Here is a 19,354-nt window from a genome sequence, read left to right on the forward strand (position 1 = left end):
TTGTTTTCAATATTTTGTCAGTAATATCTACCTCGACCAGGCATTATTCAACTGATTAAAATGCACTGTGTATCTGTGTCCACTGTTAACATGGTTCAGTCACCACCACACAGTTTCCATAGAGGTTTGGGACTCCCTGGGGGTCTGTGTTGATCACTGACTCCTGGGTGTCACCAACAGATGGCGCATCTCTCAATCTGTATCGAGTCTTCTGAAAATCAAAAGTAACACACTGTGTCAGCGCCCTGAAATCCAAACAGTAAGTGTGCCACTGATGCATTATTGAACACAACAGGATGCAATATCACATCAACACCCATAAGCACCCCGTGGAGTCACAGCGTGCTAATGTCTGACAGAGCGACGCCCTTGACACTCTCTTCAGCACCACCATCATATCAGAGAGCTGCGTCAAGTCAGACAATCACAGGCTGAACAATACAGGAAGTTAATTAAAATTCCTTTTAATAGCTTAAAAGACTTAAACATTTGCAAGACATTTGAGTGATTTCAGCTGCCACTCTTTGATGGGTGCAACTGCAAATTATTTTCACTTAAATTTCCGCATTGATAGGATTAATTTAAATCATTAACCGTTTGGTCAACTCAAAACTGCAAAACGACTCTTTAATTTTTTTTTTTTACCAAAGCCTGACATGACTTATTCTAATTGCTTGTTTGGCACGACCATATGCCCCCGAATATTTAATTTACAATGACATAAAACAATCAAAGGCATCATCACATTTCGAAGCTGTACCCATACATTTTGGTTTACTAATATGACTTAAACAGGTATTTATAACATCTGTTAATTTCCTGTCATCGTTTCAACACGTTGCTGAGAGAACAATATTAAGTTACAGAATCAAGTGGTTATGGTAAAAGGCACATTGATTCACAAAAGACAAATAAATGTCCCTATTTGTAATGAAAACGTGTCCAAATTAATAATGTGTTACCTTTGAATTAGAATGTCAAGATGTATACTCTTCTTATAGAATTCACCATAGGTGGTGTAAAACCTATAAAGTTAAAACAAATTGAAAGCAACATCCGGAAGTTGTGTTTCGCACACTGCCTAACTTGACTCTCGTGCAGCCTTGCAGGCCACTTTCCTTCAGGATGACTGGGAGTGACGCAGAGCAGACGGAATAAACTAGGGCTTGAGGGTAGACTAAGGACAGGGAGAACGGCGGTGATGCTGGAAGGACTGTAGCTTTCATTTCACATGTTCAATGCACCGTTTTTCCGACTGCACAGAGGACATGAGAGTAACCTATATTTAGGTTTCCTGTGAGAGATAATAATAATTAGGCATCATCAACTCATCCTCGGGGCGGATCAGGTTGGATACACTCCCAGGTAGGCTCCATCGTGCCTTGTTATAACAGTAGTGGTTGCTTTGATGGGTGGGGTTTATTTACACAATCCATCATGTAAATAGTATTCATTATTTTATTTATAGAGCCTTATTTTTCCCGCTATTATCAATAGGCTGTGTGATTGCTTTACCTTAGCTAATTCTTCAAGCTTTACAGTCACGATTCCTTACTGCTGTAATGTAGATGTAAAAATCTGCACCCAATAGATATTACAAGACTTGTTTCTCTTTAGGTAACATTGATCCCCGCCCCTGTACCAAGGAAAGTAGCCTAGTCATTCCGTTTTGTTACTGAACACCAGGCTGCAAGTCGCATCCCGTTGGAGGATATTTGGACACCTCTCTCCGTCACTATAGAAAGTCTCCATCATGAACTACCTGCGCCGACGACTCTCGGACAGCAATTTCATGTCCAACCTGCCCAATGGCTACATGACCGATCTCCAACGCCCCGACCAGCCGCAGGAAAGCCCCGCAGTGTCGCCCGGCCCGACAGAGAGGCGGCAGTCCACCAGCCAGCCGCAGCCGCAGCCGCAGCAACAGCAGCAGCCGCAGCCGCAGCAGCAGCAGCAGCAGCAACAGCAACAGCCTGGAGGTGGAGGCTCCGGCTTCTTCTCATCCATATCAAATGCTGTTAAACAGACCACAGCTGCTGCGGCTGCGACCTTATCTGAGGCAGCTGACCGGGCAGGAGTCTCCAGCAGTGCCAAGATCCTCCTGGTTATCGATGATCAGCAGACCGACTGGTAAGAGCAGTGCTTATTGCCTGCGCGGTGCCGTCTAGACCAAAATGTGTGGCAGACTGTGGGTTGCAGTGGCCTAACATCTAGAAGGTCATATGATTCACCCAGTGCTGGGAGATATACCACGTGTGACAGCCATTGGCTTTGCTCAGACCTGAAACACCGTGCAAACGTGTTTGTGTACCGATAGTGCCATGGCGAACGCGCAACAGACTGAAGGCAGAGGAGCCATTTTCAAGTGACGATCAGCTGTGGCTCGTGTAGAAGTATTGCATTCTGCCAATACAATGCTTAACATATGGCCGATGCAGGTATGGGCTAATGCCCACAATGATGATGCAGGTATTTTCAAGTGGAGTGGATGTAAGAGCAAATTGTGCACAAGAAAAATGCCTGCATCAGGTTAGTCAAGCCTCCTCACCAGTGTGCATAATTAATGCTTGTTGGAGCTTTGCACACACAGCAAAGGTGATAAAACACTGCACTGTTGTCCCCAAATGACACCCTAGGTGATAATAAATCTGTGTATCATTTCATCAGAACCCTTCCATCCTACAGTACAGAGGCCCCGTGGTTCTCACACTCTGTCACTACATGCAGGATATGTGGGTATTTATACTTCATAAGGTGGATGTAAAAGGCTAGGTCCAGTATTAATGTCCTTATGTCCAATTCATATCTCCGTGTGCATCAGGTAGTAAAATAATGTCATTTAAGAATCTTAATAGCTTTACCTTTTTGTTTATGTTGCATGGGGCCTTCAGGCCTAATCCTGATGAATGCCAGCAGTTAGAGCCATACCAGCATATAACATACTGCCACTAACCTATTACTCTATCTGTGGAGAAATAGCATTTAGTTCCATTGAATTCAGCTTTATTTCTGTATCTTACATAACTCTTTCATTGGTCAGTTCTGAAATGTTCTGCAAATGCTGGAGAAAATGTCATCTGTCAGCAAAATTAAATGAATGTTTTGTGTCTGAATACAAACAACAATTGGACTCAAATCTTCATTTCACATGCAGGGTAAAGGTCTTCAGAGGAAGAAAGGTCCAAAGTGAATTTGACATCAAGGTAGAACAGGTAGGTTTTACACATAACTATTTTCCTTACTATGTGTTCGTGTCAATCTTTACTCCTTATTAGGAGGACAGGGAACTTATAACATAACTGGACTAGTTGAAATAAACCAGCTTTAGCCTCATGACTAAACTGTGAACTTCAGTTGGAGGGCCGTTACATAACCCTGCCCATATTATGCATCATTTGTCTTCCCTTTGATCCTATTTTGGTTTGATATCTTTATTTTCTGAGGCAGTGACATCTCTAAGTCCTTTGGTGAGTCATTTTGTTGGGTAAATCTTACTAATATGTCAACTTGCATATTAGGTACACTTATCAACAACAGGCCTGATATTAACTTAACATAATTTGTGGTTTCTTCAGTAAATAACAGATGAATCATCCAGTACAATGGGTGCCATTACGGTGTTCATAGAGAGCCCTTAGAATGATAAATGTCCCAGAGTATTGATAGGAGAGGGGGCTGCTTTATTCATTCCCACACTGCTCTCTTGAAGTCTGATTAAGAGAAACATATATTGTTTGGCACATGCCTCCAGAAAGCCATTCATTTCGATGCAACATGTTTATTGTAATCTCTTATAGAAATAAATGAGTTGTTTGTGTAGTCTAGTCATTTTGGTACATCTGTGAAAATATGTATTATTATTAATATTAACACAGTGTGTGTCAATGGATACTTATACTGTAATCCACCCAACAACACTCCGAGGACACCCTGATAGTTATTAAATATTTTCCACTGCCTGAGGCATTTCCCTCCCTTTTTATTTGTGGCCCTCTACTTCATGTTGCCCTGGCATTTCCATGATTTCCCCTGTGGCCTCTTAACAGGTAGAAACACACTTCAGATGGAGTCATTCACTGTCCTGCTGCTGTGATCATGATTTAAATTCTTTTATTTTAGGCAGAATTCTCTGAGATCAGCCTGGTGGTGAATTCCACAGGCACTTACAATGTGGACATTGATGCAATCAGGAATGGCCATAAGGTTACTAAGTGAGTACTCTGCAAAACATTCTAGTTAAGAAAGTTTGAAAGTGCTGCGGCAAAATTTGCTGTTGAAATCTGCTGAAATTCCACTACCATGAATGGAAGTGCCTCATGACTGTTCAGTTTGTCTTGCAATGCAGTTTAATATTTTGCTAATGTCCTCTCACCCAGATCCTTAAAGCCAGACTTTGTGCTGATCAGACAACATGCCTTCAGCATGGACAAGAATGGAGACCACCGGAACATAGTGATCGGACTGCAGTATGCTGGACTGCCAAGTGTTAACTCTTTGCACTCTGTCTACAATTTCTGTGACAAACCATGGGTGGCAAGTATTATTCATCAATTAGTTTGAAACCAAATGACACAATTTCATCTGCATGAAACTTACATTTTGGAGTACAAATGCTCTCTCCTAAACATTTCTGTCCATTTTAGTTTGCTCAGATGTCTAGAATCTCCAAGCAACTAGGCTCAGAGGAGTTCCCTCTGATAGAGCAGGTGTACTACCCGAACCACAAGGAAATGGTAAGTTCTTTGCCATCTGCTCTCCTTCTTTCTCTCCGCCCCCCTTTCCACTTGGGCTGATGGGTATGTCTTAATGCTGAAGCCTTAAGGAGACACACACACAGACTCACACACAAACAGGTCATCCCTCTGCACGGCCCACTTCACATTTTAAGTGGGTCATTTACTTTCATGTCAATATCCCACCTCATGTAGCAGCTGAGACCAATCTCATTTTCTGGAGAGTGTCTTGTTTTTTTCCGTAACTGGTAGATGCAGAGTTTTTGGTTATTCGTCTGCCAAGTCAGTGACATTACAGTTACACTGAGTCTGTTGCTGCAGAGCAGTCATCTCCACCCCTGCCGTCACAGGCTTTCAAGCCATGAACATGAATCAGAATCTCCTGCAGAAATAGAGGAGGTGTGCTGTGTTGCCACTTCTGTTTGACAGAAATGCATTAAAAAATGGTGTTTTAGTGATTAGCGTGATGAATGATGAAGTTAATTTATGATAAGTCTGAGTATGTGATAATTCTCTTGTTACAGATTACCTCCCCCCGCTTTCCTGTAGTGGTAAAGATGGGCCATGCTCACTCAGGAATGGGAAAGGTAGTACTGGAGTGCTCAAGTGTTTACTCAATTCAGTGTGAACACAATATTTCTTGGACCAATATATGCCAGTATATTTATATTTTGACCTTTGCCACTCCAGGTGAAAGTGGACAATCAATATGATTTTCAAGATATTGCCAGTGTTGTGGCACTGACCAAGACTTATGCCACATCCGAGCCCTTCATTGATGCAAAGTACGATGTCCGCATCCAGAAGATCGGCAACCATTACAAAGCTTACATGTGAGTTTCAGATCACTGCCAAAGATACACACATGGTACATTATTACATCAAATGAAAGTGGTTAAACAGCAAAATAATTAAAACAATTCTAATAAACAGGAGAACATCAATTTCTGGCAACTGGAAAACCAACACTGGCTCATCTATGCTTGAGCAGGTGGCCATGTCAGACAAGTAAGAGCTCATAAATGCAGAGGAGATGAGCTTGTGAATCCTATAATGTCTCCCTGTACTATTATAGATCTGTTTAACATGTTATTACAGGTACAGACTGTGGGTGGACTCTTGTGCTGACATCTTTGGAGGGTTGGATATCTGTGCTGTGGAGGCTCTACATGGTAAAGATGGCATGGACTACATTATAGAGGTACTAAAAGGCAGACACATCATATCAATGGAATATTTCTCTGTGACCATAAGGGAAATCTATTAAACCCATCATATGTGGATTTTTAGGTTGATGACTGTTCGATGCCGCTGATTGGAGACCAGCAAGACGAGGATCGTGTTCAGATTGCAGAGCTGGTGATTTCTAAGATGAACCAGGCTGTTCCACGCACTTTGAGCTCTTCCACAGCAGGGCAGCCTGCACAGGTGCTCAAACCACAGATACTCTTCTTTGGATCCAGAAATCTCTTACCTGTCTTTATTTTTCACACTTTTATTAGTAATATATGTCAAGTCAGATCTGTTTTTATTTAGCGTGCACAGTTACACACAAGGTTTCTAAGAACATCAGAAACTTACGAGATAAGATATATACAATGCACCGTATATACTGCATACTGTATACAGACTATGAATATGAGAAACCGATAATGAATAAATACATAGTGAAACACATTCATGTCCACGTGTATGTGGTGCCTAGCCATGCAAGCCTTTAAATATCAAAGCAAGGAGTGTGCAGGTGTACCTTGAACAAACTCAAGGTAATTGGTGGAACTTGTCACGGGGCATGGTGGAGGACTCAAGCGCAGACCAGGCAGAGTAGTGTGAAAAGGGTATATTTAATGAACATCAACAGCTTACAGGACACAATGGTGAATCCATGGACGAGACAAGAGACAAGGGGGTTAAATCCAGCAGGGTGGGCAGTGAGACGGGAGTAGGACAAAATCCAGCAGGGTAGGCAGTGAGACGGGAAAAAGGACAAGCCGACCGGGCGGGTAGACAATACAAGAATCTGGCAAGGAGTGACTGAGGGGCAGGAGCTTATGAAGAGGGAAGAACAGGTGAGAAGAGTTGTGCTGAGGAGGGGGAAGTGCTTGATTACTGATCAGCGGCAGGTGAAGGGAATTAGGCTGAGGGAGTGACTGACAGGTAGAGTGGAGTAACACAGACACACAGAACACAGAGGCAAAGCCTAATCGTGACAGAACTGTTGTTAAAGACAGCATAGTGAAGACCCTGGACATGTTACAAAAATAAGAATTGCGTTTTAAGAATAATTAAATAATAAGCATTCTGACTCTAAGGTAATGTCTGGAAATAGATGTCTATGTCTGCCTGGACCAATACTTAATATAACTCAGTCTGACAGTATTTTCAGGTGCTTTGAGTGAGCTGACATATATTTCTGAGGTATCAAACAAACTGTTGCAAGGATAGATGTCAGACGGTACAAATAATTGAGTGTCATCAGCACAGAAGTGGAGATTTATGTCATATGTGTGGGTGATCAAGAGTCAAAACAAAAATGAAGAGTAATGGGCCAAGCACTGATCCTTTTAATGTTTTTGTTCTATCTTTAGCTAATTTTCTTTCCTTTCTTGATTGGTGCACATTTACTCACTGCCATGTTACCCCTGTATGTTTTGTAGAAAACAGTGTCTCCTCAGCCTGTCTCACAGCCCAACGTACCACAGGCTCAACAGCGCCCCTCACCTCAGGGTAAGAACTTGGAAGTTAAATGATACAATTTATTTTTCTCCAGAAATAATTTCTCTTTATTTCCAAATTCTAGGCAAGGATACCAGGAAAGTATTTGCATGTGATTGCTGATTTGTTTTTTTTCTGTAGGTGGTCCCCAGCAAAGTCCCCCATCTCAGCAGCGCCCACAGCCTCAAGGCCAACCTCCTGCACAGGCCCAGCAATCTGCTGCGAACCCAGCAACCGGTGACCCCAGTGCTCAGGCTAAGGCTAACCAAGGACCTGCAGCCCAGCCACGGCCACCAGGTCAGGGATCCCCTCAAGGCCAGAGAACTCCTTCTGGTCAGGGCTCTCCTCAGCGAAGCCAGGGAGGTTCACCTCAAGCTCAGAGGCAGCAGTCTCTCCCCCAGCAGCAGAAACCTCAACAGAGGCCTGCACCTCCTAGACAGCAGTCACAGGGGGCAGCGCAGCAACAGAGGGCTCCCGGCCAGCAAGGTCGCCCTGGAGGAACCACCACCCAGCAGCCCCGACCTGCTGCTCAAGGCCATGGGGGCCCAGGAGGACGACCCCCGCTGCAGCAAAAGCCTCAGCCCCCAAACAAGCCCAGCCAGGACAACCCGGCTGTGGGCGGTTCTCCACAACTAAAGTAAGTAAGTGTCTATAATAAAAGATTATGGATCAGTTTTCTCTCATTTTACTTACTTTTTGCCTGCATTTGGATATGCATGCCACATGGGAAATCTATTTATGCACTTTTTGATAAAACTATCCTCTTGAATGTGCATGATTTATTAATTCTTACATTTTCAGTCCTTCCGCAGCAGTTTCACCAAACATAACATTTCAGATTTCATACATTAAAACAACAACAAGCCAAAGTTGGCTTGTTGTTGTTCATAATCTATCACATTTGTCACAATACATATTCTAGGACACAGCTTAACAAATGTTCAACATTTTAAATCAGTTTTCTCTTTGTATCAGGCATGGATAGAAAAAAAGGAAATACTTATCAAAATAGGTATTTACTCAATATTGTTCAACTTTTAGAAGTTGTTTAAAAAAGTGGTTATTTAATATAAAACTTATTCGGTTGATGTGATGTTATATAAGGCATTTATTACAGAACTATACATTTTGAGTTTAATAATTCTTAATTTAATAATTAATATGCAATATTGGCATATCATTGGAAGTAATTTATCTTTATTCCGATTCACATTCAGTCACACAATTTAAATTGAGACAAAACTGATAACTCTGAGGAATCTGAACCATTACATTTAATATGAAAAAAATAAACAATAGTTCATATATTGTTGCATATTGTGAAAATAATTGGTCGATGAACAATGCAAAACTGTGTTGTGGAAAAAAAAGAAGATACATCTTAATAAAGAAACTGACCATTTACTACTACTGACAACTTATACAACTCATGTTGATATACAGTAGAAGCCCTCAAACCTTTACATTTCACCTGTATTTGTTGAAAGCTTTAGAAATGTAGTCAGAGGTTTTTGCTGCAAAAAAAAATAGTAATATTGCTTTTACCTTAGTGGCCAATACATTCTTCAGCTGATGGCTTTTATGGACAAATGACTCACATGATCCTGAATTTGGATTATATGAGATTGCATTATGCTCTCTTGAAATAGAGACATAAAACACTTGTCATCATCTCTTTGCATCCAGAAGAGCCATTCACTATATCATATCAAAGCTAACTTGAAATGATAAGGAAATACTGAATGGCCATATAGAAAGCTTTTATCATTTTTTACTGAGCCTTTTTTCTCCTGCCTCTCTCTCTCTCTCTCTCTCGCTCTCTGTCTTGCCGTGCTTCACGTCTTTTCATTCCATGGGTTTGCTGCATGACTTTAATAGCCTCTTCCTCTCCTCTATTGCCATTTTCCTCTCTTTATAGCAAGTCCCAGTCTCTTACCAATACCTTCAACATTCCAGAAACCCCAGCGCCACGAGCCAGCCTTAGCCAGGACGAGGTGAAGGCTGAAACCATACGCAATCTACGCAAATCTTTTGCCAGTCTCTTCTCAGACTGAGACGGCATAAGCCCCCCTCCTCTCCTCCTACTGACAGAAAGATGGACAGGCAAACTGAAGGACAGATTCCCCCAGCGAACAAGGACCAACAGGATCCAATTCATGTACATTGACCATGATATGAAAATGTACACACTTGACACCCACTGCCTAAATAGTTAACACCTTTTAAAAAGAACAAAAAGTAGAATACACAGTTAATTTAGGCGCTGTTATCTGAAACATTCCTCGCCTCAAGCTTAAGTAAGTCATTCACAAATTGTGTTACACAAATGAATCACAGAACAAAGCCTATGTATGCATGAACTCAAATACACAAAGATAAGAAACTAAGCAACAAAATATTGTTCCCACTTGTTTGTAGGTGCTGTGAAGTAATTGTGATCTTTATGTTTGCATTTTGGTCGGTTAGCCGACCAAGTGAATGAATTATGGGACTGCACGAAAATCATTGGGGAGTGGAGGAGTGCTAAACCTAATATTTTATTTTATAAAAAAAAACAAAGCCCTCCCCATTGTTTTTAAAAATTGTCAAAATTATATATTTATGCCAAACATAACAAAATAGTGAAAATACAGCAGTTTCTATTTTTGAATATAGGACTTGCTAAAACTGTTATTATATCCTCTGCATCTGGCAAAATGCAACTCTATGGCACACATGAAAAGCATCTTTTTGATTTATTAACTATTTTATCTATTTTTATATAAATCATCTCACATAAACGACATAAACAATCACCTAGTATATAAATATGTGGTAAGATACGAACAAATGAAAGACCCTTCCCTGCTCTCCCAATAAAGTAAGACTACACTCTCCTGAGCAAAAACTAAGTTACAATACCCTTTTCTGACCCGTCCGTCCTAAAATCAGTTTTGTACAGTCCCTAACACAGCACAGCTGCACACATAGGATGTCCAGTGTTAATGCTAGATCTGTTTGAGCTGTTGACCGCTCATGGTGATGTCTTGGCTGCATGTCAACAGGAGGCAATGGTCGCATTTTCCAACCCCTGACATTGGCGCTTGTAACGGTGTCGTCACATGTAGTTGTATTAGTTAGTACAGTAACCTAGTAGGTGTTGTGAGTATGTTGTTGCTGCCACTTTTTTTTGTCGCACAAGAACAAAAGCCCAAAAGCTCACCCCCTTTGAAAGCATGCCTTACACAGACAAGAACGTCAGATCAAATGGAGTTGTCTCAGGGATTTCCAATTGATTGTGACACTTGTATGTGGGTGAGGGTCTTCCATTGCAGTTTTATTGTGCTTGTTTACTAATAATGAAGGAAAAGCATGCATTTTAATAAGGTAGAATCTTTCTATTATTTCAGATGCATTTGCACACAGAGAATACTGCAAAATTATACTTGAATACAGTGACATTGACTGATGTATGTAGTCTTTATTTTCAGGTTTATACGTCTGTCACTTGACAAAGCAACAACTCAGTGTTCCCACCCTGGGGTGCTGCTGTGTGTGTGACAGGTGTGGCACAGAAGGATACAGCATAGGCAGGGTTTGCAACTGTTCAGGTACAGTTAGTGAAAAATTTGATTATATACAGACAGTGTAATGTCATATTCCCTTGATTCCAATGCAATGTAACGAAAAAGCTTCTTACTGTAGCTATGGATTTACAGTAAGTTAGTGGATTGAGTCAGGTTTATGTCAGGAGTTAGTTGATGCATTGGGATTTTGCACTTAAGTAACTCTAAACCTTAGTCTGTATCATACAATGCAGCAGACTTTCTTTCCTTGGTTTTCAATGACTTTATAGTCTGTAAGAATACGCTATACAATAAAGAAATCATGTAAAGGAATAGGAATGTTAACTGGGGGGTGTGGCTCTGCAGTAGATTTAGAACTTCCTGCAACCCCCCCCCCCCCTTGCACTGTCCTTTGATCACGACTGAAAAACAAATCTGTTTCCAGGCACTAAAATGTCTTCCAGAAGGAGTGCTTTCCATTTGAATGTCAATGTAGAATGGCAATATCATGCTTTTTAGAGAAGACCCAATAGCCACAAGTATAAAGGAGCCCTGGTTCCTTTGCAGATTCTTCATGCTGCCTGTGTTTTGTGTAGCCACAGTGACCCCTTGTGCTCAATAGTGCATAAATGTGTGAATGTCGTTCTGTAACTGGTCAAACCAAATAGATGTGTTGTACAGAGCTCTGAGTGATGCAGATTGTCACCTTTATCCCCTGCTGCTATTTGTGCTTGTTGATATTATGCGTGTCACTAAAGTTTTTATTTCTTTAACTATTTCCTACACGCTTACGTTTTTTTCTATGAGGCAGGACTATCTGGGGCTAGTAAGTTTATGGATTAGTGATTCAGGCTTTCATTTTTACATTTTACAGTGACTCAGTGTCAGTGCATGACTGTCTGATTTATCGTGGTACAGCCCAACGCCAAGAGGATCAGTAAGAGAAGCTTTGTGTAACTGTTACACTGAGTGTGTAATTTATGAAAATGAGTCATCACAATCAGCATGGATGGTTAACTTCGAAAAATGTCATACTGTCGCTCAGAGGCCTGTTGGCCATTATAAGACATACTATTTGCCATGGCACCTCCTGAGACAGCGATGCAAAGAACTAGTTTTATGTATGTTTTTTATATTCACAGATGGGTTTTTTTTCTTTTTAAAAGTTTACATTATTTATGGTGGATATATCTGACCGTGAATGTACATTATTTTCTTTGTTACAGCTAGTTTTATTGTTTTCTAAATGCATTGTACTGTCATTGTGAAAAGATTAAATCTTTACAAATTTGAGTTGAACTGATTGTCATTTGATGCCTGCCAGATTTTAAAATGTACATCATAAATGTAAGTGCAAGAATCAAAGAGCTGAGGTTTTTGTCAATCAAAACATTTGATATTGCATAATGTAAATCATGGTGGAATTGAATTAAATGTAAAAAAAGATTTGATGTTATATGCAATGTAGCTATATTATGTGAAAATGAGTATGTTATTAAAACATGCACATGTCTAATAAAGTCTATGACCAACAATGACTGTTTTATTTGTTATTGACTGAATATGGAACAGTAACATTACGCATGTATGTCCATCCTGCAGAGATTCCTCCTCTGTTGCTCTGACTGAGGTTTTATGTATTTTTTGTGGCCTTTTTTCTTTTCAAGTTGAAGGTCAAATGATAGTGTTGTGGTGTATGTGTTACAGATTTTAAAGTCCCCTAAGACAAAGATTTATGAAAATAAAACTTTTATGACTTTATGCCATGACATCCAAGAAAATGAAAATACAATTTTCGCTTTGGAATTGCCCGTATTAACCGTCCAGGAGTTGTGCTTGATGCGCTTGTGTTTTGTATTGTATGGTAATATGCAAGTATTTAAAAAGGAGGAGCTGAAAAGGTCTCTAAATCTTGTAAACTTTTTAAAGCACTAAAACATGCTTGAAATTCATGCCGAAAACTGTAGACTGAGCACACTTTGCTCAGCTGAACAGTGTTTTTCATAGTTGTTGTAATAGCAGCCATACCAATGTGACCACACGGTGGTGTGGGCCTGCAGTCTGACTGCCACAGCCTTCAACTCTGCAGGAGATTAAACAGGTTATGTAATTCCTTTTACAATAGAGTAATAACCCTTTTATGTCTGTTTGATCAGAACTACTCAATACAATACATTATATTCATTTTGACAAACTGGAAGTGCATTTCTCTCAAACAACAAGGTGAAAACATGTTCTGTGCTACAGTTAGGATTCTTATTTTATTTTTAGATGTGAGATGTTTGTATTTCACTGACTATTCAGCGATTGAGCCATTATTATGTTGGTAATATTACAGACACAAGGTTTTTTTGGGGAGTATTGTCTTCTCCTGTGTTATAAACAGCAAAGAGGTTTTGTCTACTCAGACATACATTTTAATGACATGATTTTGATACATAATCACACAGAAAACACGAATACCAATGTGTGCATAATCCTATTAAACCAAACTAATTGGGCACATATGAACAAATGGCTCCCTGAATACTACTCATCATAGTTAAGCCTACCTCTTTTTATTAGAATAATGGCCTTATTCACACAGTTTGAGGACAAACCTTTTTTGTTATGTTCCAATGTCTTTTGGACTTTCATTCGGGCTGCATATCTGAATGCAGCAGCTGCAGCTGAGAGAGGCCAATAGTGTCATGCATCGTCTAGTCAAAAGAATGCCTCTGTTTCATTGTACAAATCAATATGACTGCATCTACAGTTGAAACAAATATATTAAAATGAAGATATTTTAGTTTCCCTTATCCAACTTTAAAATGACTTGCCGTGTCTAAATACGTTAGGATGACTGGTTCTATGCAGTGAGGGAGAGAGCTCAATTTGAATCACCAAATGGATCAATTTCTTTTTCCCTTGAAAGTTTTTACTGGAGACAAAAGTGTCTGGAGTGCAAAATCCAATTTCGCGGGGAGGATGTTATATGGCAGCTCGCTCACAAAAGGTCAGTGTGGTTTTCAAAGCTGTCTGCCCGCTTGCACTTCTTAGCGGCTCAGTGGGCCATACCATTACCTCCCAACAAATCGAGGTTTGGCTAGCAGTTCAGGTGCTCATCCGATCAGGACAGACATAACTTCATGTTCTGGAAGATGATTACATTCTACTTTTTTTGACAAGTCAGCATCATTTACACATACCACTGCACATCTTGCACATCCATTCACAAAAAAACCAATAGAAATTGCAATTTTCTCCCACTACAGTCATGCACTTGAGGTGTTGTGTAATCTTCTAATACAACTTCTATGACTTTGCAGGTCACAAACAAAGGATTCAGATACTGCCAGCAATAGTCTAGTTCTGTTACGGGAGGGGCGCTCACGACTTCTTCTCTGAGCCAGGATATTTCCAGAGCTGACCCATTTAAACAGCCTGGAGAAAGCTGAGAGCACAGGTACATCTGGATGGCTGCAAATGGCCACCGGAATGCGTAATTACATACATTAAGTGTCAAAAGCGATTTACACATGTAATTTGATGGGTTGTGCAAACTACGCATGATTTGAATGGGAAAGACTCCAGGCTCTGGGGTCATGTCACATTTGTCTCATTCATTTCAAATACTTGAACAGAATACTTGTAGCCAAAGGTTTCTGAGTCATTCTTTTATGGAGGAAAAAGAAAAGCTAATGTTAGTCCACAATCCAGTTGTTTTATTCAGAAATCAGATGGCAGCCTTTGAACGGGAAACAGTGGCTGTTACAGCTATTATACATGGCCTGCAGCTTTGCACAATTAGTGCAACTCAGTACTACTTCGCATTGTGCTGCTGTGGGATGGAGAGCGAGAGATATCCATATTTAGAAGGACCTCATTGATTCTTCCAAACCAAGGCACAAAAGATTTGTTGTCTGTCCAGTCTTGAATAGCGCAACCTTAACGACAGCCCTGCATTATAAAACCTTCCGCTGACCTCAATCGCAGTTTGAAAATCTGATGAAACTCTCTAAATGTAATATAACTGCATTCTGTTGCCATGTCATTACATAACAATATCATAGTGACAATGCACTGCCACAAATAATTCACACCATCAGGAGGCCTTGGAAAGAAACTGCACCCGCAGAGAGGCCCGTCTCTTCGTTCTAACTGTGTTTCCCCTTTAATAAACTCGCACACACGACTGAGTGATTCCTTAGCCAAAATGGTAGATGATGAAGGACGAGAGAGAGGAGTGTGTGGTAAAGATTTAATTAAGACTCACCATGGGATGTCTTACTGTGACTCCAGAGACCAGGACAGAAGAGTTTGTGTTTGTTCAGTGCAGCTGTGCATAATATCTACACTATTCTTACTTTGACCTACATGTACTCAGAGGAGGATCTGCCCACACAAGTCTTTCTTCCTGTCTTATTTTTACCGTGGGGCTGCCACAGGGGGCCTCCTTATGGTATACCTTATGCTAACTTTAAATTGTCAATCTCTGCTGGAGACGATCTCGGCCAGCAGAGATATCGACACTGCGTGTTTCCACCGAACGTGCATCGTTGTGAAACTGCACTGCTCACACCCTCCTGCGGTGTATTTGCAGATTGGTGAAGGTTTACAAGCAATTTTCATCTCCCTTCATCCTCGTGACGTACATTTTTATGGTCTCCATGGAAGACTCCCATCAGCACATTACTTCATTCCCTTTGAAATCAATTCAGTCTCTTTTGCTCCTACTCAGTGTGGGTTACCATGGATACCGCTCCCAAATGATTTGGCTTGTACATCAGTTTGTTTATGAGTGTTACTTGCAGTGGATTTGAATGTCCTTTTTGTGCGCAGCCAAAGTAAACATAATTTGCTGATTAAGCATGAGAAATGACATTGAAATGGTTATTCTATTCTATTCTATTCTTCAAGTCTCAAGAGCATCCCGTTTAGTCAAGGTTTCTTCAAGCAGTGATTTCTTGCAAACATTTGCTTCCTTTACAACATGTAGTAACAGCTACACGAGCACACTAGTAAGAGTGTCTCTAACTCAAGTGCACTCTAGAAAGGCCTAAAAATCCGCTGAATATAATCTAGTCTGATCCACCAGGAATCAAAGCTATACGCCAACGTGGATTCTTCGGTTGAGCCAAGAGAGCATCCAAATACTTCACTTCGCCGCATCTAAATCCTCACAGAAACACGTGGTCCGAGTGGCATGTGCTGTATGGCTGCCACAACTGTAAATCGTGTCTGGGGCGAAAAAAGTTGGGAAGAGAGGATTGAGTGGATTAATTTGTTGAGAATTTAATCAGGGTTGATTCGGGATTAAGGGTAGACTGGGTGCATCTCCCCAGAATCTTCAAATTCACAGCTGCTGCATTTCACTCATCTGAGTCCACTGAATCAGGGTATCTACATATTTTATACAAGGCATGTAAAGGTCCCGTAAGATCTAAAGGAACCCCTGTCATTCTGATATGTGTCTATCTAAGAGGTCTAATTCTAGCTTCGTGAAATATTAACCACTGCAGGGACCGTACACAAAATTCCTACCTGCCCTGGGGATTCCTTGTGAAACAGTCCAGCAAAAATGTGTTTGCCTTAACATTGCTATCTAATGTGTTTTCCTTGTTTCCTCTGGCATGTCATTACAGTCCACAATAACCCAAGCTGAGAGTTGCTTTGTATTAGCCTGCCACACTGGCTATTTTGGGCTGGACTTTGTGAGCAGTGGGGTTTGGCTGGATGTGCATCCCTGCATCTCTTATGTAATTCCCTCTAATGACAACACAAAAATCCAAAGAGAAAGTTTGTAGAGAGTAACTTAATGTTACATAGAGTTGATTGGAGGCAGCTGGAGAACTGAAGGTTGTTTACTGTGTCAGCATGAGCGCGGAACGACAACAAAGCAGAATGTCCAGATTCTTCCTTATGGCTCATTATGGCTGATATGTCAGAGCAGCATGAAAGCTTGTCGGAGCAGTGGAGCCGGAGTGAAGCAGGGTTCTGCTTTAATGTTGTTACTTTGTGGCGGTATAAGCCTGATTGATCCCTGTCAGAGGGGCCTCTAATCAACAGAGAGCCATTGATTTCCTCTCCACAGAGCCTACAAGGTGCCTAAGACACCTGCTAGCAGCCAGCTGACAGACACTTATGCCTGCTAACCAACAGCTGACACAAACTGATGCCAATGCACTGTGTTTGAGAGGGTGAGTCACACATGCTCAGATAGATCCCACTCTCAGTGATGTTGGATGCCGCACAATGTGAGATCCACTGTTCTGTCATTCTGAATCATACACGTGGTATATCACAGATGGAGTCTCGGTTAGCTATGGTGTTTTATAAGCAGGATGCATGCAGGAAAAGTATAAATAAAAAACTTGGTGATTATCTACTGTGCGCAAGCAATGTAAAAATGTGTTTCCTGTAACAAAATGAGCCCTGTCACAGCTAAATATCGTTGCGATCTTCAGCCCCATCAGCAGAGTTTGTCTGTAGTGAATTGTATCTTCTGTGAGAATGCTTCAATAAGCAGTTTTCCAGCGGCAGTCACGTGCTCCCAGCTGGGGCTCACAGCCAGCTGTCCCCATCATCAATTCAGACAATGCACAAGGCTGTGGCGGGGTGAGACTTTGGGGGCAGATGTGTGTGGCACAGGGCAAGCTAAGGAAGGCATAATGTAAATGATTTTGAATCTTGCAAATTTTGCAAACAACAAAGATGATGTGTTGTATCAAAATGATGTTGTGTCAAGGAAGATTTGATTTCCACGGAGTAGAAGAGGACATTTTCTGAGATGTTCGGTGTCAAGGTGTTTTTGGTTTTGGGCTCTTGGTCGAATAAAACAAGGTAGGCCTATTTGTAGATGCCACCTTAAACTATGGAGAATTATAACCCTTACCCTTAGCCCTTATAGAAATGTTCTGACATTTTATAGACCTAACAGGCTAATCAATTACTTAAGAAAATAAGTGGAGTATAATAAATTATGAAAACAATCCGCAGCCTTACATGAGACATCGATCATCCATCAAGGCAACAAAATTACACTATACTGGCACAAGACATCTCCATGTATAATGCATGTGCAACAGTGTAGGAGGAAGATCAGAAGTGACCATCCAAGAGTAACTTTCTAAAAATGTAAATGTCAGAATCGCTTTGCCTCGCGATGAAGAGAGCTGATTACGAAGCACCTTACATTGCGGGAGGACACAAACAAACAGCAGTTCCCCCGGAAATGCCCATGCAGTAGTCCTCCGGGCTCCATGTTCCGAGATGAACGGAGAGACCGCATTGCTGTTCCGAAGACTGATCACCCACCCCTTGCTTCTTCCAACACCCCCATCCTCTCCTCCCTCCCTCCCCATAAAAACACGCACAACCACGCCTCCAGAGGCACGCGCACAAGCGTAGGCTCAGACACACCTCCTCTTTCCCCTCCATCACACACAAACACACACACGCACAACGCCATAAGCGACTCTGAGAGCATCGCTGGGTGAAGTATACAACATGTAAGGCAGCATGAAGGACGAGTACTCGGCTCCGGGAGGCTTACGGCAGGGCTGAGGCTGCGCCGCGCGGAGAACAGGCTGCACAGGCTTCACCATGTTCACCGCATACGATCTACTCAATGGCGAGACGGTAAGGCCCCTCATTCACTCGCGCAATCGTTCATTTCCAAACTTAGCCAAAGTCATCCCCCCTTTCCCGGCGGGCTATGTCCTGGTTCGAACCCGTTGCTTTTTTTTGTTTGTTGATTATCTGCAAATTATGTCATTCCCGGCTCAAAGGCAGTAGGTCAGCCACAAGAGGATGGAGGGCCGTTCGTGCCGCAGCACCACAATAATAAGGGTGTCGAAGTGCGTTAGAGCAAGTATTTGGTAACGCTTCAAGGCTCAATGCGCCTCGGTATGGCCCCACGGGGAGGTTTCAGGCGAATCGGCATCAGATTTGTTATTGTGTGAGAAATAGCGAAATTGGCAGAATACAGTCGAAGTTTTTAGTAAAATTACAAACTGCCAAGCTAATGCATATGAATTAATATAAAACTTCACGTATAACCATAACCTCATGCGACGGAAATGATAAGCAGGCACAGGAAAACACAGCCTTTGGCTCTAAGCTATTATAGCAATATTATTGGTGTATCCTTTGATATAAGGTCAATATAAAGTTGCACTTGTGTGTCACAGGTGGATGTTGCCCACACAGACAATGTTAAAGCAATTCATAGTGAATGGGAGTCCATTTTTTTTTTCAGACTGAAATTGTGCCCTGAGTGTGCAACTCCAGCAGTGTTGGATGGTTTCTTTGCTGTGTGCTGTAGCCATGGAGACAGTGTGTGGCATGCGGTTTTATACTTGAGCAGGAAAGTGTCGTCCC

General features: G+C 41.4%; 1 protein-coding gene across 1 annotated transcript; it reads left to right on the forward strand.

Annotated features, from left to right (window-relative positions):
* Nucleotides 1-1,753: 1,753 nt before the first annotated feature.
* On the forward strand, nucleotides 1,754-9,502 carry syn1 (synapsin I; the record flags this gene model as incomplete). Its single annotated transcript, XM_079160473.1, has 13 exons — nucleotides 1,754-2,130; nucleotides 3,155-3,212; nucleotides 4,120-4,211; nucleotides 4,377-4,533; nucleotides 4,644-4,733; nucleotides 5,258-5,320; nucleotides 5,424-5,566; nucleotides 5,667-5,741; nucleotides 5,832-5,934; nucleotides 6,024-6,161; nucleotides 7,391-7,460; nucleotides 7,590-8,085; nucleotides 9,367-9,502. The coding sequence occupies 13 exons, from the start codon at nucleotides 1,754-1,756 to the stop codon at nucleotides 9,500-9,502; spliced, it is 1,998 nt and encodes a 665-aa protein (XP_079016599.1).
* Between the last annotated feature and the right edge of the window lie 9,852 nt (nucleotides 9,503-19,354).

Source organism: Pholis gunnellus (assembly GCF_910591455.1).
Source record: "Pholis gunnellus genome assembly, chromosome: 6".
In the NCBI taxonomy this organism is placed as follows: Eukaryota; Metazoa; Chordata; class Actinopteri; order Perciformes; family Pholidae; genus Pholis; species Pholis gunnellus.